We start from the raw sequence: 22284 nt of genomic DNA, 5'->3' as shown, positions 1-22284 counted from the left end.
GGGCGCTGCAGCGCCGGGCGCTCGGCCCGCCCTTGCGCGGCGCACCGCTCGGATCGGCGCTGCGGCCGGCACCACGGTGGTACGTTCCCCTCGCTGCCCTCCCCCTCCTTCTCGGCCCTCCCCGCCGGTGGTAGGTGCCGGAAGTGCCGCCATTTTGGGGTGTTCTGCTCTGGCGGCAGCGGCAGCGGCGGCGGGACGCGGAGGCTCCCCCGGGACTCGGCCTCAGCAGCGAGGCGGCGGCGGCGGCTGCGAAGGCGCAGGCAGCAGCTGAGGCAGCGGCGGGCTCAGGTGCAGCCGCTGGTAAGTGCGGCGGCCGCGGGATAACGGGCCGCGGGTGGGAGGGAGGGAGCGAGCGAGGGAGGGAAAGGGGCAAGAGGGTGGCGCCGCGGGGCGGGTCTGGCCCGGGCGGCCGCGGGTCACAGGGCCCTCCGGGCGCGGCCGCTCCGCGTTCCCCGCTCCCTGGAGGCAGGTCTGCGATTTCCTCCCGTGTGTCGGGGTCCTCCGCTCCCCGGGTCTCTTCGCGCTTGCCCGGCGCGTGCCCCCGGGCCCAGGGAGACCCGCCCTCCTCGTGGCCTTGTCCCCTGTCTCCGCGCCCTTTGCCTTCACCCTCGGGGTCCCAAGGGCTCCGTTCTCGGCCCAGGGTAGCTCCATCCTCCTTTTTCCGGCTGGCTTGCCAGACCCAGGCTGCCAGCCCGGGACATCCCTTCTCTGCTCCTGTCGCCCCACGTGTTCTTGGTCGTTACCGGTGGGGGGTCCTCAGGACCCCCGCCTCTGGAGAATAGCGCTTCTCCTCAGGAGCCTCGAGAGCCCCCCGTTCCTCGCCCCAGATCCGCTAGGGCCTTGGCTCGCCCTCCCCCCACGTCAGGTGCTCACCCAGTCGTGGCCTAGTAGCGGGGCAGGAATCTCGCACCCGGGAGCACGGTGAGGAGCTTTCTTCGCTATCTGGTTTTGGATTTAAAGCCTCTACTGTGTTGGTTGTGGTCCTCGGGGCAGAATGTTGTTTTAATTCTCTAAGACTGTTGCATGGGCTTTAAGCAGCTTCTCCTTGGTTTAGGCTCATCCTCGTAGTTGAGGGGAAGGGTGGTGAGATTTTGATCGGAGCCTGTTTTAGCAAAATGGACTCTTTTCCTCGCCAGCAAAGTTAATGCTGTGCTCTTATTATCCTAGCGTAAAAAGCTGTGTAAAAACCGTTTTAGAAAGCTGTATGATGTCTAGTGTAAGGGGTTACAGATACCTGATAAATCCTTTACAGGAACTTCACCCTTTAAAGTTTTTTTCGCTTTCTTTGATTTTCTGTGGATTGGAAAGGCTTTAATTGCTTTCTTTCACCTTTTCCACTAGTGTTGGGTCGGCTCTTTTCCAAAAGTGTGGCATCTCAGAGTGGAATGCAAGTTTCAGTTTCTCCTTAAATTCTTGTTGTGGAAGAGTCGTCCCTGAGAATCACTGAGGGTTCTTTCTGTTGGAACATTACTGAGTGCACTTGGAAAATCATCGAATTACTAGGCATAAATTATTGCTACAGATCTCTCCCTTACCCCCATGCCAGTTTTTGTATTTTTCTAGCTTTACTCGCAGTGTGCGGCTTTTGATCATGAATTAGCCAAGACTGAAGTATTGCTGTTAGTAAAGCAAACTCAGAGCTTTTCAGCTGTTGCTTTAACCAGGAAGTTTGTGGCTTCCCCAGTGGTTCTTTCCTCTTGACTGTCCACCACCTGTTTCCATTAAGAATGGCCTTTGGCCGAGAGTTTAAGACGCAGCTTCTTTCCAACCATTCATTCTTGCCCACAGGGTTTTCTTCTCCTCAGATGGTATCTAGACTTAAAATCCATAAGCTGGCGGGGTTGTTAGAAAAAGAATATCTTTTCCAACACCTTCACTTTTCAGATGAGGATACTGAGGCTTCCAGAAGTTAAGCCACTTACTTGCCCAAGATTGTATAGCAAGTGATCTTAGAACAGTCCCAGCACAGATTTTTTAAGCAAACAATTATGTCATGAGCAATAATGCAAATTGCCCTTTAAGAAGTGACGGAATGGAAAGGGCCGCAGGCTTGAAGTTGGAAAGTCTAGATTGTAATCCTTGCTCTGTTACTAGCTGTGCAGCTTTAACCAAGTCACTGTTCTGAGCATCAGTTTATTCTTTCCTGCAGAATGGAGGCAATGGTGTCTGTTTCACATGGTGTTAATCCAGCTTCAGTGCAGTAATGTGTAAAAGTGCCTGTGGTATAAGAGACAGTGAAATTTTGAGCCAGAATGAATTATTTTTCTAAAGATTTACAGTTACTTTTCTTATTACAGAAGTTAACAGATTCATTATAAAAAACACAGACAAACCAAAACATTTCTCACCTGTACGCTCACCTATCAAAGGTGATTAATATTTGGTCTTTATCTTATCATCCTTTCTATATACTATAGAAATGTTTATTATTTTACTAAAATAGGCTTATGCTAGTTAGAATTTATGATGTGATTTTAAGATTTGATAATAAGTAATAAGCACATTTTAACTGATGCTCTGTGTTTAACAGCTCTAGCACATGTGAGGTAGGCCAGTGGATATCCCAGCACAGGAGCAGAGAAGTCGTACTTTTCAACATGCTGGGCTGCAAGAAGAAGAGGAAAGGAATGGCAGAGACCTAACATTTATTGTACATCTATTGTGTCATTTTTTTTTTTTTTAAGGGAAGGTTTGGGCTCTGCTGCTAAACATAGTGTGAGTCCTGAATTCCATCCCCTTCCTGTGACTGCTGCTGCAGCTTCTTTAACTTAATTTTCCTGTGAGGCCAGACCTAATAAGGAAGTGGGAGGTTATAAGGTGGTGGTGGTGTGCTTTGGAAAGGAAAGAGAAGAGCTGTCACCTGGAGGCTGGGGTAAAGAAACTGAAGTAGGAGCACAGGCTCCTCTGCTCAGGGCTTTTGGTACTTCAACAAATTGCTCTGTTTCCTCTGCCCTTTTTTTTTTTTTTTAAAGAAACAGCTTTATTGAGATACAATTCATGTACCATACAATTCAATAGTTTGGGTATATTATTAATTTTTTTAAATTGTGGTAAAATATAACAGTCTCTCATTTTAACCATTTTTATGCATTAAAAAAACACATAACCTAAATTTTATCATCTTAATTATTTTTGAGTGTCCATTTTTAAGAGTACAATTCAGTGGTATTAAGTATATTCACAGTGTTTTGCAGTCATCACCATTGTCTACTTTCGAGATGTTTTCTTCACCTAAAACAGAAACTCTAACCAGTAGGTAATAACTATCCATTCCCCTCTCTTCCTAGCCCCTCTTAACCTCTAGTCTACTGTCTTTGTGATTTTGCCTGTTCTGCATATTTCATGTAACTGGGATCATACAATATTTGTCCTTTTGTATCTGACTTATTTCACTTAGCACAGTGTTTTCAGCGTTCATCCATGTCGTAGCATGTGTCAGCACTTCATTCCTTTTTGTGGCAGAATTCCTCTGCATACCGAGGTCAGGAATGTCTCTTTCATCTTGGTATCTTGCCTTCTTTTGGAGCTCCATAAAGGCTTTTGAATTAGTTAGATTTCATGCTCTTCATGTGGATTGCCAATTACAGAGGGGTGTCCGCTGACATTCTCAAATCTCTTGAAAAATTCCAACATGTCAGTGTGCTTTAAAAAATATGTAACAGTAAACCAAGTTACGGTTAACAGCATCATATCTAATTTCTGATCTAATCACAATTTTCAGTCTTTGAACATGCAGCATTTTCAAAATACGGATTATGTGCAGAAAAAGTGTCACATGTTTCTGCCTTTGCAGAACTATAAATATGAGTGGTTTTTGTTAGAGGGGTGGACTGATAATCCAGGTATTCCATATTGTATAAAGTTTATAAACCTGGCATTTAATGGCCTGCTTAGAATTAATAACGAATACTTTGAGGATAAGAGCGTTTTGAAGGTTATAGGCCTCCCAGTTTGTTTCACTGTGAACAGAGATATTCAGAGTATTCTCATGCATGAAAGGCTTCCTTTTTAAGGTGAACTTTTTCTTATTTTTTCGAGGGTCATAACTGATCTTTTTTTTTATTTGAATTTTGGAACTCTTTTTGGGGGGGAATTAGGTTTATTTATTTATTTATTAAGTGGAGGTACTGGGGATTGAAACCAGGACTTCATGCTTGCTAAGCATGCGTTCTACCACTGAGCTATATACCCTCTCTCCATAACTAATTTTGATCTGCTTGATTGTCTACTTTTCCTCTTTGCTTTTTGGATCCAGTCTCCAACTCCATTTTCCTCATCTCCAGTAATAAAGGGAGTTTGATACTAATCCTCGGGACATGGGATGAATTGGAAGTTTTACTCAGTTAACGCCATTGTCTCAGAGATATTATGACCTTCACAGTACCTAACACATGGGAGTTTTAGTGTTAGGGAGGATTTATATACTTCTTTTTCAAACAACATGAATCATTCTTTTGTTCAGAACTATTCCTTTTGATTATTTTTGATAATAATTAGAAGCAGGACATGTCATGGAAGTTCAAGTATTTCAGAAATATAATTTGAACCAGGAATTAACCTTCTATAAAGTCTTTTTGAGCGGAACTTACAACAAATTCTAAAGTTGATTGTAAGTAATATGATCCTGTATTTACCTGTGCACTTCTTCCTAAGAGGTGCTATAGCATGCTGAAATGGTCAGAGTGGAGGGTGGGGGGTGGGTATATAGCTCAGTTAGTAGGGTGCATGCTGAGGTACTTGGTTTGATCCCCAGTACCTCCGTTAAAAAAGGAAGAAAGAAATGAAATCGTCAAAGAGCAAGTAAAATAGAAACAAGAAATTTTTAATGCTAGTTTTTAACTGAGCTATAGTTGATTTACAGTATTACGTAAGTTTCAGGTGTACAACATAGTGATTCACAATTTTTAAAGGTTATACTCCATTTATAGTTATAATTAAATATTGGGTATATTCCAAAATAAGAAAAATTTGAACAAAACCTAGAGAATTAGTCTTCCTGTAATTGAGAGTTGATTCTTGGATTTTTGAGTCCTTAAAATTGGTTTGAAACCTGTGATTTGAAAGAATTATTTGACTTAAATGGGTTTATAAGCATAGCCTGGGAGGGATAGGTTTGACAGCTCCAGGTTTTGGGCCTAAAAATCGGTGAAATCATTGTGTGACCTTAACATTTCTCTGCCTGTTTCTCCCAGTTTTGAAATGGAGATAACCAATGTGGAATTGTAATGTGAGAATTAATTGAGATAACTTAAGCTAGGCACTGGATAGTGCCTGGTACAGGGCTGATAATGCTATTTCCTTTCTTCATCTGTAAAAATGTGTTGACTACTTATCTCATGGTCAGTAATGCAGTTCAGCCAAATAAAAGACTGCTAAAATGCTTAGCAGTGTCATATATAGGCAGGCAGTAGCTACTGTCAGTATTCCTTTCCTTTCCCCTTTTGGGTGTCCCCCATCCCCCCCACCCTGAGAGGCACTTGGGACTGAACCCAGGACCTTTTACATGCTAAGTACATGCTCTATCACTGAGCTAAACCTCTCAACTTTCCTCCTTTTGGGTATATTTTATTTTGTATTTTCCTTTGTTTATTGTGGATTAAGGGTAAGATTGTTTTCTAAAGTCCAGTTTGTGCATCTGAAATGTTTTGCTTTGAAGGGCATTCTTCCCCACAGAACCTTTTTAGCTCATTGTTCCCTGTAGAATGCTTGGGTGATGTGGTTTCCCTAGATTCATCTTCACTGCCTATACTTCACATGAGAGTCTGTTGATAGGAGGCTTCTGTGTTCATAGAAAACTGAAAATTACATAGGGGTATATTATTGGATTTGCAGTAGGGACACCTGGGACCATTCCTAATCGTAGGTAACTAGTTTTATGCTTGGAGAGAGGGTGGTTGCTAATATTTAGAGTTGTAATGTAGATGAAAGAGTTAATCAGTTTTAGCTATTGGCTTTGTAAACTATGTTGTATCAAGAATCCTTATCTGAGCTTTGTAATTTGCTAAAGGTAGTTTTCCTGTTGAGATCTTTGTAATTGTAACTTGTCCTTGTCATGAAATTGGCTGTTGGAATCTCCTTACAGTAGTGGTGTCTGTATAGAATTAATCAGAACTGTTATGTAGTTTTTTAACCTCTGCTATGCTGTTGAGCCATGAGCATTTTTTTTAAATTTCTTTGAGTTCTATACCTCTAAAATTTTTCAAGAATGTTTTTTATCTGTAATAAACTCCGTATTGACTTAACATATTTTTTCTGCGAAGAGACGCTTTAATTCTCTTAAAAACATTATCTCAGAGGCTAGAAGGATAAATACCAAAATTTTCTCTGGGCATTGGGACATGAGTGATTTTTTTTTCTTCATACTTAACATTGTTGTAAAATTTTTTAGACAGTGAACATGAATTTCATGAATGTGAAAAGTTATATTAAAATTAGATTTTTTTTCTTAACAGATGAGAAAGCCTAGTTAGGGGAGACTGAGTGTAAAATATTCTCTCGCATATATTAAATTTAATGATTTATTCTCATCTTTATGACCTACTTATTTTTAATACTTGCTATTAGGAGATGGGCATTCTTCAATGTCAGATGGGAGTGGTTTTATTTCTGTCCGTATTTTCTGTTTTAGTGATTTTTTGAAATAAAGATTTCTTCCTCTAAAAAAAATTTACGATTTAAAACATTTTAACTTTTAGAGTTTTGTTTAAGGTTCTGATGTGACCCTCAATCAGCTGATCCCCTGCCCACCCTTTTTTTTTTTTTAACAAGGAATGGACTTATTTTCAGGACAGCTTTTGTGTTAAAACATTTTGATTTTTCTTTTCCTTCACTTAGAAAATACAGCAACATACGAGTAAGATGGTGAGTTCTAGAGGCTGCAGTGCGATCTGACAAATCTCACTTAATTGATTTTATATGCCACTTTGGGGATGTGTTCATAGGTGCAGAGTGTGGCTCTAGAAAGAACTATTCACTAACTTTCTGACCTCTGTGGCTATGTTCAGCATTGACAAAATAGAGTTAAACAGCACTTTTTCTCCATGTTGAAACTCCATTGACATTTTATTTCCAAGTTGGGAAATGTCTTTAGTTTGGGGATTATACAAAATGAAGTTTTTTGGTTCTAAAGCTGTTTAATTTTATAGTGTTAAGGTTTTAATTTTGAAAGGTCAGTAGTTCTCATTTACATAACATTGCTACTCTTCAGCAAAAGGATTGCTAAATTAGAAACTGTCACCTCTTTCTCATTGTTCTTTTACTTTTTTGTTTCCTGTGAGATTGAAACAAGCTCTTGCAGAGACTGGGAATGTGTGATACTTTGGTGATAATGTTGGATAACTAATAGTCTACTGTGAGTAGACTGTCTTTTTTAACCCGAGATTATTTGGACATCTGTTAAGTTTTTGCTAGTTTCTGTTTTGTACAGATAATTTACTGTAGGCTTTTTCCAGTTTCTTTGTGCTTGTAGCTTTTGCGTGTGGGAAACATTCCTCTTTTCTACTCCAGATCCCTCCCCCTACACTTAGCTGGTATTTCTTTTTCTTTTGCATGAATTCTGTCTGTGTGATGCTAACTTGACCATGTTAGGTTGGCTGGGATATTACCCATGAGAAACACCTGTGCCGTTCTGTTGGCTGCCTGCCTGATTCTGAATGCTGCTGTCTGAGCAAGAGTCTTAGGGGGGTCCAGGGAGTGAAAGGAAGTCAGGGTGATGGTGACAAGCACTTTGAAAATGTATAACTGACATTCATCAGCTAGCTGGTTATTACTGCACATTGAAACAGTATTGCTTTGTGGTCATACTGTAGTTTTAAACCTTATAACAGGCTTTCAACAAGTATATTTCACTGGAAGCTATTTATGTGGTAAAAGACTACTTATTCCTTAGGTTTATAATTCTTAGATGGCCAGAGCAAGAGGAGCAGGTATTGCATTTTGTGTTCTTCAGCCCTTCCCTGCTTGTGGTTCTGTTTCTATTTGTCATTTAGTGCATGGTTAATCTTTGTCATGAAGCTTTTCCTGTCTGTTTATTCTAAGACTGTATCATAGGATACTACTTAGTATTAGTGATAGATTTTTTTTCATTTCAGTGAGATTTTAAGCTTTTCGAGGATGGAGACTGCCTTATTGCTTAGTGTATCATTTATCTTTTGAGGAGTCAGGCACACAGTCCCTACCCTAAATTATACTCTCTGAATTAGCCCTTTTTGTAACAGTTTACTGGACCAGGGGTGGGCACTAACCCAAGCTGGGCACATCACTTTCTCTTAGGAATTTGAGATTGGAACTGCAGTTCATTCTTTGGAGAACAAACAGAACACCTGAATTCAGAAAACTTGAAACATTTAAATTCAGATGCTGGGAAGCAGCCAACTTCAGGCACATACATGTGGAAGCAGTGAAAGTCGGTCTACAGGGAGGGAGATTTAAGTAGATTCGTCCATAAAGAAGCATTGATGAGAAATGCAGCTCTAGAGAGAGAGGTGGACTCGAAGCACATGCAGAATAGACACCTGGGTGCGTAAAGGCTTCCCAGGTGTGGCCCTGTTGCACTTTCTGCCTTTGGGTTCCATGAGATACTCCAGTTATCTTTTCAGTTAATTCCAGATTTTGCTTAAGCTAGCTTGGAGATTTCTCTTAATTATATCCAGAAGAGCTTTGAATAAGATCCTTAGTGCAGAGCTCTGCCTAACATTTCTTAAATTCATTTGAATTTTAGAATATTCAGGCCTAGGATCATGGCTCTTTGGAAGATTGCCCTTTATCTCCCCCAGTAGCCTCCCCATCCCCAGGCTTAGGCTGCTTGGGGTCTTGGCTGCTCGGGGTCTTGGCTGCTCCATCTGTAGTGTGGACATTTACCTGTGTTGTCATTCTTGGTGTACGGAGTGCTTTTCTCTGGTGCTTTGTCAGCTCAAGATTAAGGGTTTTTTTGTTTTGTTTTGTTTTTTAAACAAATCTCTAATGAATATTTGTTCACAGATAGTTCTTTTTAGATATAAGACTGATTATAACAAAATAATACTGCCATTTCACATAGGAAACTTAAAATGAGTCATCATTTTAAAATAATTTTTTGTGAGGTCTATGGGTTAGGTCCTTTCTTCGTTTCTAGTTAAGTAACATATTTGCTTGTTTCCTCATTGTTTCCTCTTAAAAAGAAGTTGATGGACTTGAGTGGAACACAATAATGTGGGTTGAATGGCAGTTGAGTCTTTAAACAAAGGGTAATGGTGAGTGGCTGTGTGCCCAGTTGATGGAGTCTGTCTGGTCTCAGCTCAGTTAGTTACTTCATGAATGATCTGTAATAGGAGCATCACAGTGGTGTTTTTCTCTTTGAGAAATGTTAATGAAGGAGAGAGGAAAGCTCTGAGAAAGACAGTTTAATGCTTCTAATTTGATTTTTTTCTTCCTGTGATCATTTGGTCTCTGTTTAGTTGGAAGACTTTATTCCAGAGGAATGTAAAATTTCCCTGTAATATTAATGAGCAGGAATTAAAAAGAGACAAGGGCCGGCTTTGAAATGTGGATTTGTATACTACCAGGAAGAAATACATTTGCAGGGTAGAAAAAACTGGAAGTTGTTATTTGACATTGGAGGCCACATTGTTGAAAATATGAGCCTAAACAGTGTTATGTCTTCGTACCATAGTGTGTGTATAATATTGAACCAAATGCTGTGCATAGAGGAAGTTTTACTTTTTATAGTCCATAGTACTTACTGGTATGGAGCCCTTGCATAAAGTAGATACTTGATAAATATTTGTTGAATACTACATGACTGGTTGAGTGGCACTTAATTTTATATTTTGAAACAGGTCAGTGCTAAGGACTAGGAGTAGGAAGAAAACTTTTAAAATTGAAATTCTATTAGTTTATTCAAATCCTTGTCTTTTGAAGATAATCAGTACTTTTAAGCTCCAAGGAGTTTTCTGAAAAAAAAGTTAAGTAGCTTTTCCATTGAAAGAAATCAAGTTAGCCAAGATTTGTACCATAAAAGCCTTTGTGTATCTTCAAACCTCATACTGGGTATTGCCTGGACAAAATCAGAAGGCTCCTAGACAGCCCTGATTCTGGCTCTGTTTCCTGCAGCTCCAGAGAATAAGAAAAGGAGAATCTGATACTGCTGGCAGTCTATGCTCTCTTGCTTTTCTGGGCCAAGACATGCATTTAAAAATAAAATCAAGGAAATTGTAAACCAGTAGTAAAAACAAATAAAGCGCCCAAGAGTTTGCCTCCTTTTGTGTCCTTGTGTCCAGACTGATGGTAAACTTATGTGACAAAACTGTGCTCTGGGCTTGTCCTTCACACTTCCTCTTTCAAGTTTATGGGAAATAACCATGGAAAGACACCATGTCTGTGATTTATTTATTGTTTTTATCATATGCTGTTTCTGTTTAATAGTGTCTGGATACATTTACCAGTGCAATTTTAAAAAAAAGCTTGCAAATTTTACTTAACAAATTTGGGTTATAGATTGTGGTTATGGGATTGGGAAACTGCTTAAAAATAATCCTTTTGGACCTGCTACAGGAAAGCTTGTGTGAGCAAATATGTCAAAACCAGATACAGTAAGTAATTCTGTGGAGTATCTTGATGCCTATTGCTTATTTTTAGCTGAAAGTATATTGTCTCCTTAGATCATTTTTCTTCTTTCTCTTTAGGCTTGTGAATTTGTGATTTTTCTTACTTTTGTAATATGGTTATGAATTCGGTTTCAACACATTTTATCTTAGTGGCATTTATGTTTAGGCTTTTCAATAATTAATTGCTAGTTGGAGCTCAAGGAAGGATTTTCTTGAGCTTTGTTCTAAGTACTTTCTAGCTCTCAGGTTTTTGTGGATCAGGCCTAGGATATCTGAAGTTTTAGATTATTACTATGAGATCAAGTGCTATTTTTATTTATTAATGTTAATTTGTCTGGTATAACTTTTCTCTGGGCCAAGTAAGACCTAGTGAAAGACTTCACTCTGTTCCAGGAAGTGTACAACTTAGAACGTTTTCATTTGAATTCTGATTGCTCCAGTTCTCTGAACAAACCAGATCCACAGATCAGACTTGTAAATGATCTGTTTTCTTTAGGTATCTTCTAACAAAATGGGTCTCGGGGGAGCTGAGCGGCAGCACACATTTAGCTGGGAGTGGCAGTTCCTCTCTCTGAATTACATCCCCTTTGTGTCCAAACACAGCAATTTTGGAGGCAGACTTGGATTGAAAATCTGTTCTGGTCTAATCAGTTTGGTTTACTTTATAATCAGTTTTATTTATTATAATTGTATTTTGTGTTGTATTTCAAACATAAGCATGTAGGGAAGCTGAAATTTCTTGAGTAGAATCTTGCTTTGGAGAACTTTGAAGTCTTGATAGGAAAAATACTAAATAATACAATTTATACAATACAGTGATCTGGAAAGAAATGGCAGCACACATAGGTCACACACTTCATTGAGCTTGTATTTATTTGTTTTTATGAATAGGGAGATTATTTTAACTATTGCAAGAGAGAGAGACTAAAACAATTACTATTTCTCCGGAATTGTATACAACATGGTAATATTTCTCGAAGGCAGCTTGCTGAAGAAAAATTAGATCAGACTTTCTGAATTGCCAGATCCAGAACATCAAAAAATGCTCTGACCAAAAAGAAAAAAAAAAGCCTGCTGGATCCACCCCCAGGAATCCTGGTGGGTCCCCATGGTAACAACCTCCTTGCTTACAACTTGTCACTGTGTAACTGTCACTGGGGTTCAAAGAAAAGCCAGTATATCAAGAACTGTGTGGCATTAACTACTCCTTGATAAAATGCTGTTGCACATTTGCAACGAGCCAGAAATAGAAAGGTAAAGGTTTTAATTTCTGTGTTCCATTAATTAGATGCTTTAAAAAGCTGCCTAATTATGGTAAGGTGCAGCAGTGGGAAGGTGGTGGGTAGCCGAGGCAGGCATAGGAAGAAGCCATAGGCTCAGAATGTTAAGATCTTCATTTTTTCCTCTAAACCTTTCATTTTGCAAATGAGGGAAATGAAGTGTAGAAGTTCACATGGAAGCAGAAGCAGGATTCCAACCCAGGCCTTCTAATTTTCCAGCACACGGTTCTACTGTCTCCACCCATGCATTGCATTTATTACGCCTCTACTTTTCAGAGACAAAGCCTCAGTTTCTGAGATTAGGAGAAGACCTGAGAGGTCATGCAGGGGAATTTTCTACCCAGCAAAGGAATCCTTTCTACAGCATCTTGGGCAGGTAGCTTCTGCCTCTTTCCTCAGGTGGGGGTTACCTATGTATCGTTGGTAACAACCCCACTGCCTGAGTTCAAAGAGAAGATAGTTTTATGTGAATTTCTTATTTTAAAGCTACAATGTTTTGTTTTTCTCCTTTTATAAAATAGCAATTGAAAATCAGACCCAAATGTTTTTCATTACCCTGTTTATCTCCATTTAAGTCATGCTTGTCAGTCATGACAAGAAAGATAATTTTTTAAAAGAATTATGTCATGCTTAAACCCTAGAACTTTGAAAAGATAATGCCATATTTAGAACAAGCTAGTCCTTTAACAGCTGGTAGGGAAGAGATGTATTCAGCTTAAAGTATTTTCTGATGTACTTAATAAGATGAGATGATTGTGAGCTAAAGAGTATCAAAAGAGACCACAAAGTTGCAAGCCAGATAGTCAAGCTGTTTTGTATTTTTTTGTGGTACATTTGTGATTGTTTAGAGGAGGTTCATTTGCACAAAGTGAGTTTTGGATTCAAAACAAACATTATTTTGATAATTATTAATTACATATACCAAAAGATTTTCAAGCCCGTTTTTTGGATGTCATTATTGCTCAATATGCTTGTCATTTCATGTCCCTTTCAGTAAATGCTTCAGCTTTTATTTTACTTTTTCCCCTTTCCAAACTGCTTGAAAGGTAGTAACAGGTAAACATTTAATATTATTAGCCTGAGGATTTTTTTCTTTTTTCTTTCTCTTTAGGGGAAGGTAATTTGGTTTATTTGTTTAATGGAGGTACTGCAGATTGAACTCAGGACCTTGAGCAGGATGTGCTCTACCACTGAGCTGTACCTCCCCAGGGTTTTTTTTTAATACCTTTTAAGCAAAACAGAAATGCATATTTTCTAATAAGATACACAGAAATGTTTTCAGTTTCTTATAACCAGAGATATTTTTCCTCAAAGAATTTACCATATTTAAAAATGGAGAATTTGGCTCCAATATTAATTTTTCTTTTTGTCTTACCAGAGAATTAAAGTGAAAATGCTGTTGGCAGTCTTTTGCTGTCTTGACTTCAACACAGTAGAGAATGCTATAATGAAAATGTGGCTGAATTTTTAATATTCTGGAATTTCATGACCACCAGCACTTCTTGTTATGCAGCCAAGGTAATTAAGGTAATCAAATATTTTAGTCATTAGCAGGTGTGGTCTGGCTCTGAAAGAACAACCCAGAACCCTATTCCCTCATTTACTCCAGAACATATTTATTATTTTATTTCTGTTCTGGTTTTTAATTTGACCAGTGAGTTTTTGCATAGAATTTCATTGTACAAAGTTTTTCTTGATAGAAAAGTATGCTGAATTACAATGTAATGACAGAAATAGCCGTTAGATTTCACATTTTAGGGAAGGGGAGTGAGAAAGAGACAGACAGGGGCAGACAGGGAGGGAGGGAATGAGAGAGGGAGAGATGGTTGCATCCTTGCCATTTTGTAGATAAGAAACGTTGAGGTTAGGAGGAACCTCAGTGTGGATAGTGACTTATTGGGGCATCCAGCTATTAGGTGGTAGGACAGGTCTGGGCTACCATTTTATAAATTCTATGCTGTTCTGTACTTTTTTTGAGACTCAGTCTCATAACAATAATGAAATAATTTGTTTTTGTAACCACTCTTCTTTCATGTGGTAGTATACTTTTTAACTTAATTAGTCATGCAAATTCAGTGTCTCATTCCAGAAATTCTTACCTTTGAGTAAAGAAAAAATGGGCATGTTTTTTCCCTGCCCTGGTAAGATATTATTTGTATACCTGATCTAAACTGTTTACCTGTTTTCTTGTTGAAAAGTAGGAGTAATTTAATCCTAATAGAAGTGGCCTGGAAATGTGGTTTTAAGGTAGGTAGCACTCATAGCATCTTCAAGTCTTTAAAAAGAAGTGTATGTATTATAATGGAGTTCCAATGGGCAGATAGGTGGAGGTATCCCTCCCACCAGTCATTTAGTAGGTGAGAAAACTGGACATTACATCTTTATTTAGTTCCTTAGTGAGACATGATGTGACATAAAAGACTGCCGTCTCCCTCTCCTCTCCCCTTAAAGTCTGATCCTTCTTCATCAACTCCTATGCCCCACAGCCATCCTTTTGGCTCTAATATTGCTTCTTAATTCTAAACAGCCATATTCAATGAGCTCCTAAAAGAGAGAGAGAAACAAAACAGCAATCTATCCTGGCTGCCTTGTAGTCAGTGCCACTTTTTACCAAAGGGTCTAGTCTGTGACTATGTCCTCTTTTGGCTTGGCGCACATTAAAGAGTGTCCCAAATACTATCTTGTTATATGTCCTCACTAGCAGTCTTGTTTTTTAAGCCTCCATTTACAGGTTGATTCACAGTAGGGGAGAGCCATGTTCAGAAACTTTCTGATAGCCTGATTTTTCTTGTCTTTCATCTCTTTGCTTCTATTTATATTCTTTGTACCTCTTCCTTGAGCTTGCACCTTCTGCATAGTTGATTCTATTATATCATCTTTGAGCTGCAAAATAAAAGTTGGAAGATTTTAAAGTTAAAGTTCCCAGAATAATGTTGTCGCCCACATTGCACATATGTCACATTTTGAGTTTTACTAGTTAAGCCTCTAAATATGTGCTTTATATACAGTATGTGCAGTGTGATAACTTGGGTTGCCATGAGAACCTAAAAATTTTAGGCTAAAATGGATCAGTAACAGACACATTTTTTTTCTTTTATTGTCTTAGAGGAAGGCTAGTTTTTTCTTTTATCTAATACGCTTTTTACAAATTGAGATATTAGGCAGTGGCCATTCTTATATATGACCTTTTGCTAACAGGATAGGTAACTTTTTTGTTTGCCAGTTATCAGTCTCCTTTAGTCAGATCTTGCATGCTCTAGTTTTTTTCCCACTCTGCCTGTCTCGTATTACTTTCTTTGCTACAGGATAGAATTAAAAGTAGGAAACTGGAAGCCTTACCTTCTAAAACAAACAAAAAAAAGGACACCTGGTAAGAGAGGAACTATCTAGTGGGGTATCCCTAAGCACATCTGTGGAATTCTACTCTCATGTAAGCCCCCTGAGATGAGCTGTAGTGGTAAAACTGGCTTGGGAAAAAAATCCCAACCCCGAGCCAGTTGTTGTACTAAGCTTTTTTTTTTTTAATTGAAGTATGGTTGGTATACAGAGCTTGAAAAAAAATTTTTAAAAAGCGTTGTAATGTTAGTCTGTCATCTAAAAACAATGTAGATTCAATCTGAATTGGAATACATGATTTTGAATAATTTCTTGGCCAGGGTGACTTGTTTATTCTTGACTAGGTTTAGTCATGAAGATTCCCTCCGTTTTGGACTAGGAAGTCCAGGAGGAGATGACAGGATGTTAGAGATGGAACAAACTATATATTGTTCAGTCTTTGGTTCTTAAACCTGTTTTGGATTGTGGACCCCTTTGAAAATCTAATAAAAAGCTGTGGACTCATTTCCCTAAAATGTAAATTAAATAAATACTTAAGTATATTTAACATTTTAATGTAAAAATTTGCACGTAATATAGGGGAATTTGTGGAATCCATGAACTATCCATGAATTCTGTAGGTCTGTGGACTCTAGATATGGATTTTTGATCTGGTCTAATACCATTTTTCACTTGAAGAAGCAGGTAATAGGAAAGAAATGACTTGCCAAAGGCCATACTGTAGGTGTTTATAGCCATTTTGATTTTGTGGTTGTATTTTAATCATCCTTGGTATATATGATTGTTGTCTTTTGCATTGTATTGTTTATTTTCACATAAGTAATCTGAATAGATAATTAAAGCTGTGATCTCATCCAAAAAATAGCGTCTTAATTCACAATAAACTAAGCTTTGGGAAATCAAAGTTGCTATAAGAGGCCTACTCAGAAAAATTAAATATACAAGCCACCAACACAGTTAAGTTTTAAATGAAATGTTGAGCACTTGCATGTCTGTTTTGTGGGACATGAAAATGCTTTTACATGCTGAAATCCTGCTGTGTTCCTTTCTTTTTCAGCACAAAGAGGGTGTGAACAAGGCTCTGCCTTGCAGTAGGAGACCTAGATGGTGGGATTGAGAGATCAGGTTTGCTGTAATAGCATCTTTATTCATTACTGCATTACCTTACAAGGGGCAAAGAGAAAATTTCAAATGGTTAGTTTGCCAGTAAAAATATACTAAAGTAAAATAATTGTGGTGGACAATTACATTTTAAGAATTTGAAGGGTTTTCTTTTTTTAAGTTTTAGGGAAAAACATAATGCTGGGGTGTTACCTACTATGTCTGAGTATGTCCCATAGGATGGGGGATTGTTCATACCTATACAGCAGACATTTCAATGATGGGAAGGAGCTGGGCGATGCTCTCTTTCCTAGGGCTACTCTTCATAACTGGATGACTTACCAAGTTTTGTAATCAAGGATCTCAAGGTACTCGGCATCACCATTTCTAGGCCCACCATTTTGTCTGCCTGTGGCAGGTGGTATTCCCCCTCCACCCACTTTCTTTTAATGGGGGTGTAAAATTTCATCAAAAGGGGAGGCAGAGATTTCGGAAATGGAAGAATATTTTCCTGAAAGTGTTAAATGTGAGAGATGTTAGAGTCGGGGCTGAATTATGGTCTGAATTAATGTTTATCTTTTTTTTAGAATATATTTTCTCTAAAGTGGGCAAAAACTAATTTTGCTTCTGTAAGCAGTGTGGTATTAATCTCATACTACTGTGAAACATTTTAGGTTTAAATTACTTTACGTTTTAAAATTATAGACTCAGAATTTCAGAAATGGGGGGATCTTAAAAATCATCTAGTCCAAATCCTATGTCCTCATGTTTAAGATAATTGCAGGTGTCCTGGTAGATGGGACTCATGCAAGATCTAGGTCTGTCTGTCCTCAGTCTCTTTCTCTTAATTTGCATAGTGTTTATAGTTTGTACCCCACACTTTAGTACTAGTCATGTACTATCAGCCTTTATTATCTCATGTGTTAATCTTCTCTCTCTCTTTTCTCTCTTTTTGTAATTGAGGTATAGTTGATGTATCATGTCTTACTCTTACCCAGTGATTAGGTTATAATATTGGCGATCAGTGATACCATGGCTTATGTTTGTACTGTAGCCCCCCGTGATACTGAGCAAATATATAGACAGTGCACAGTAATCACTTGGTTGATTCATTGAGAGCTAAATTATAGAATCATTTGAGCCCATCCATTGTGCATTTCTTATCTTTGTGGAGTGTTCAGTCTCTCCAGAAATTAAGCTTTTATATATTTCTCATTGAGATGAATCTGAATTAATTGTTCTAAGCATGGTAATTTTTGGAACATAAACATTTGGCTTCTGATTATATAAGCCAGCATCCTGGGAAATATATTTAGAAATTTATATCAGAATTTCTGTTTTGTTTTGTTTTTCCCATTTTTAAAAATTGAAGTATAGTCAGTTTACAATGTTGTGTCAATTTCTGGTGTACAGCACATTTCAGACATACATACATATATTCATTTTCATATTCTTTTTCATTGTAGGTTACTATAAGATATTGAATATAGTTCCCTGTGTATATCAGAATTTATTTTAACTTGTAAATTAGGAAAAAAAAAAAAAGAGAGAGACCCAAAACATAGTTTGGATTGGAATAAGACCTTCATTCTGAAAACAGCTAAGGGCCAGTAAAGGTTAGGTTTATTCACACAGATGCGGAATAATCCTTCTTGCTTGTTCAATTGCAGAATGTAAATGATAAATTAAGCCTCATGGCTGCTGTTGATCTGATAAGAATATGACCTAGTAAAATTTTCACAGTATCTTTGTTATTTCCTGTGGCAGAGGGATTCTTGGTGTAAATGATTGAAATTATTGGGAGGTTCCTAGATTGAAATAGCATCGCAGACCTTTCTTCAAGTACCAGCCTGTGCGTTTCTGTTTTTTGTCTGGAGCATGTGAACACAGTGCATGTGTGTGAGATAATTGGGCTTTCACTAATGGCCCCCTTTCAGCAGCCATGTATGGGTAAAGCTGTTCAGGTCTCTGCTCCTCCTTCTCTGAGCATGGAGCAGGATCTGTTCTGCTGAAGCTGCTGTTCCACTTTTCAGCTTTCTATATTTGTACAGCAACAGCAGGAGCAGCCCACTAGCTTGGCTGGGTGGCTGCCCCGTGTACCCAGGCCAGCTCAGGCCTGCTCAGGGCTCAGCCAGGGGTTGCAGTTTTGTGTTCTTTACGTGCGTCCGTCTGTCTGTCTGTGTACATTTCTGTGGAGGACTGAGGCTTTCAAGTTAAAGAGGTGACCTGTTTGTCCTTTTTGTTTTGTTTTGTTAATTATAAACAACAGTGTTTCAGAATCTTGGGGATGGAGTGAGGAGGCAAGATTTGTATTATTTAACAAAACATGGGGAGAGAATGCCAAACTGGTTAATAGAGTATCAGAAATGATCTTGGGGTTCTCTTAGAAACTTATTAAAGTAGTAGTGTTTTTTTTTTCCTTTTGTTTTTCACTGGTCACAAAGCTCAGTTCTTAGGGGTGGAAGTGAATTCCTTTCCTGGCACTCAAATTTGCTGATGTAAGATTTGAGTAGAAAAGGCTGAGACACTCTACCCTCTTAAGAAATGATCTCATACACATCTTTTTTGGAAGAAGGTGCAGTAGGGGCTAAGCCTCTTCCCTTTGCCTTTTGCTGGGAAAGAAACTGTAGGAAATACCCCTTTGCTTTGGGCTTTGCAGTGGCCTGTGCTGTTTGTGCTGATTCAGAGTGCTTTGTAAAGCTTAGCCTTGCAAAGGGCTTGTAATGTTTTTTGGTATCATGTCTATTTAAGGAATAGAACGGGTCATGACATGTTGACAGATTTCAGGCTATTTCCAAAGAATATTGGGTTTGTTGTGTATTTAAGTAAGGGGTACTTGTTTTGTTATGAGATATTCTAATCAGACAGAAGTCAATTCCTCAACTCTTGGTCAACTTAAGTCTAAATTCAAGTTCATTTCTTTGTTTTACACTTTCCTTTTACTCCCCTCCCCCACCCCCCGTGAGTCATAAGCATGCAGAGTTGGGAATAGAACTTGTCAGCTGAGTAAGAATGAGACAGTTCTCTGCACATATTTGTAACTGTGGCTGATGAGGAGAGTAAAGAACTTTCAAATGGTGGATAAATACATCCACTGAGGCAGCTTCTTCTGTGGCTATGTGGTCTGGTTGCAGAGTTCCATGTGACCATTTGCTGGTGTATTCTGCCTTTGAATCACCTAAGAGTCTTGTCCATTGTTGGCTTCAAGTTATGTGTTTGTTTAGGGCCTAGGACCTGGTGCTGAGTCTCTCATGGATCCTGCATACTTAATGACTTTCTAAAATTCTGTTGTGTGTGGCATTAAATTGGCTTCACTTTCCCCATCTTGGCAAATTAGTGCCCCTCTCATTTTACCATCCTACCAACGTTTTCTCATTTGTACCATGAATCGCTATATATCCTCTTTAGGGACTGTCATTGGAGAGTAAAATCAGTGGCAGCTCAACCTTAGTAAAGGACACCATGGTTAGCACATCTCTTTGTCAGCTTTCCTTTTGTTCTTGATCTTTTAAAAACATTTGTAATTTCCCTGGTCCCATTTTATTAGTTTGTATTTTTTCATTGTATGCATTTTGAAAGCTTCTACAAATCCTTTTTGGAATGACGAGACTAATAAATAAATGTTTATAAATAAATAAGTGCTCTTACAACAAGTGGTTCACTATTTCGTAATGAAGGGTACACTTACACTGGACGTTAACAGACCCAGTTGGAGGTTGAAGATCTGTCAGCCCGTCATTGCTCTCTTAACTTACATCCCTCCCTCCTTTTCTAATACGAAATATTTCTGTATAATCTTAGATTCTCTATTTTGAAGAGAATCATCTTGTGAAAGAAAACTTTTGAGGACTCACCCTCTCCCACCATAGACACCAACCTTAGTGCCTGGAATAACAATGATAGCAAAAATTTATCGAGCACCTTCTGTGTACCAGGCACTGTTTAAATGCTTTACATATATAAATCTTAAAATTCTATAAACACCTTCTAGAGTAGCTACAGTTACTATAACCATTTGTCAGATGAAGAAACAGGTGTAAAGAAGTTAAACAATTTACCCAAAGCTAAACCTGGCTGGTAATCTCAAAACTGAAATTAGAAAGCAGTGGTGTGACTCCAGAGTCTGGACTGTAAGACATATTATAGGCTTACAGTAAGTATTTGACTATTAATTTTATTAACATATTCTATATTTGGGGATTATTGAATCACAAGTCAGTCTAACTCAGTTTCATTTTAGAATTTCCTTCTGCAAATGACTACTGTATATGACTTTGGTTTTGCAGGGCACTGTCAGCTAATTCATTTATTGATGATAAAGAGCTGAAAGGCAAATAGGTCTACAGAGCATACCCCAAATTAGTAGTTTATTTCTGGTAGTGCCAGACTGTTTATAGAAGATATCGAAAGCAGAGTTAATTTTAGCTTCTTTAACTCTTGGTTTCCCTGCACTGCACATCTTTAGGAGATGCTCTCATGAGGGAGCATGGGAAGGGAGGATTAGCAGATTTTGCCTAATCCATTAGCTGTAATCTGTGTGGGTGTAACAGGATAACAGGGAGATGTGTTCAAAAGAAATGATGTTGGGAGAATTATTGGTAGGCCGAGTAATTTCAGTGGAGGGTAGCAAAAATGTTATTTTGTCTAAAATAGTGAGATTAAATAGCACAAAAGTTTGGTTTAGACAGGGAAATAAGAATCAGCTCTCCTGAGGTAATTGTCACCCAAATTGATGACAGACTTTCCCTTTCTATATATACTTTCCTTTGTATATATCCTGTTCTTTGTTTTGTTTTGTTTTTTGTTTTTTCTGTAAGTCATATCTTTTGAATAAATAAGAACAAGGATTGGGTCTTTTGTACTTTCTCTAGTTCTAGGTATAGAGTGGATGTTCACTATGTGCACTTTTGATGGATAGATCTCCCACTTTATAAAGAGCTTGTTTTTGTAAAAATGAAATCAGAGCACTGACAAGTTTAATTTTGTGCAACAGTGTGTGTTTTTTAAGGAGTGATTTGAAGGAGGTGACGGAGATCATGTAAATGGGTATTTAAATGTGAGAAGCACTTTTAGGAGCACAATTTGAGAGTGATGAAAGCATGATAATTGAAGTCATTTTTTTAAAAAAGTGACAGTATGAAAGAGATATTTAGAATTTGCCCCAAGGCTGTGTATCCTTTGGGATGAATCAAGCCATACTGAACATACACCTTGATTGGCTGAAACAAAGGTGTAAGGTTTTGTACTTTGTGGCATAAAACCTAACTAAGGAAGCATCTCCATGTAAAGAAGCAGTTTCTGGTTTTGTAGAATTACAACATGAAGAACAGAGAGAGATTGAGTAAAGTTTCCTGCATTTCAACAGAACAGGACAAACCCCCTGAGACAGGACCATATGGAAGCATCTTGCTTGAGTGCCCATGTGTTTGGGATGAGGTTGAGGCAGATGGTACAGGCAGGGTTCCTGGCTGCTTGGTCAGGGATTTTGGAGATGGTAGAAGTTAGATGCTGGGTACTGTGGTAGAGTTGTATGTTGCGTATATGGGGCATGTTGGCCTGAGAGTTCAAATGAGCACAGTGAGAGGATATTGATGTATTTGGTAGTGTGGGGATAAGATAAGAAAAGAGGTGGGGATATACTGACTTGGAATGATACCTACAATTTGATCTTAACCTCCCTCTGAGATTAGGGAGGGAGAGACAAGATATAGTGAGAAACAAGATTCCAGATACCTGGCCTCTTCTGTTCTTTAGAGCCTTCAAGTAAGGTAGTGCAGGACTGTAGGATTTTTCTTCTTAAGCTTGAAGCTGTTTTGATTCCTTTTTGAGATACTAGGCCAAAAGCTGTATTTATAGAACTTGTTTTGACATATTATCTCACCCTGTCCCTTGCCTTCCTTACTGGAATCCAGCTAATGTTGCACTTTGCCTGGCAGGAAAGGTTGATTGAAGAAAATGTACGTGTATATACAGCTGAGTGATTG

General features: G+C 38.6%; 1 protein-coding gene across 18 annotated transcripts in view; it reads left to right on the top strand.

Annotated features, from left to right (window-relative positions):
• The first annotated feature begins 150 nt into the window (after positions 1-150).
• The window catches only part of CELF1 (CUGBP Elav-like family member 1), a 64100-nt gene continuing 41966 nt past the window's right edge, over positions 151-22284 (top strand). For 15 of the 18 annotated variants that reach the window (XM_015246160.3, XM_031690671.2, XM_072969953.1 and 12 more), the window contains exon 1: positions 151-300. Coding sequence is in view for 2 of the 18 variants with exons in the window: in XM_072969940.1 (XP_072826041.1) it covers positions 13349-13390 (42 nt within the window). In the remaining 16 variants the exon portion in view is untranslated. Of the gene's footprint in view, positions 301-13241; positions 13391-22284 lie in introns of those variants that run through there. The other 3 variants (XM_072969940.1, XM_015246159.3, XM_072969952.1) reach the window with 3 other exon arrangements.

This window comes from Vicugna pacos, chromosome 10 (assembly GCF_048564905.1).
Source record: "Vicugna pacos chromosome 10, VicPac4, whole genome shotgun sequence".
NCBI classification, from domain to species: domain Eukaryota; kingdom Metazoa; phylum Chordata; class Mammalia; order Artiodactyla; family Camelidae; genus Vicugna; species Vicugna pacos.
Note: the sequence above shows the minus strand (reverse complement) of the source record. Positions and strands in the feature narration are given on the sequence as shown.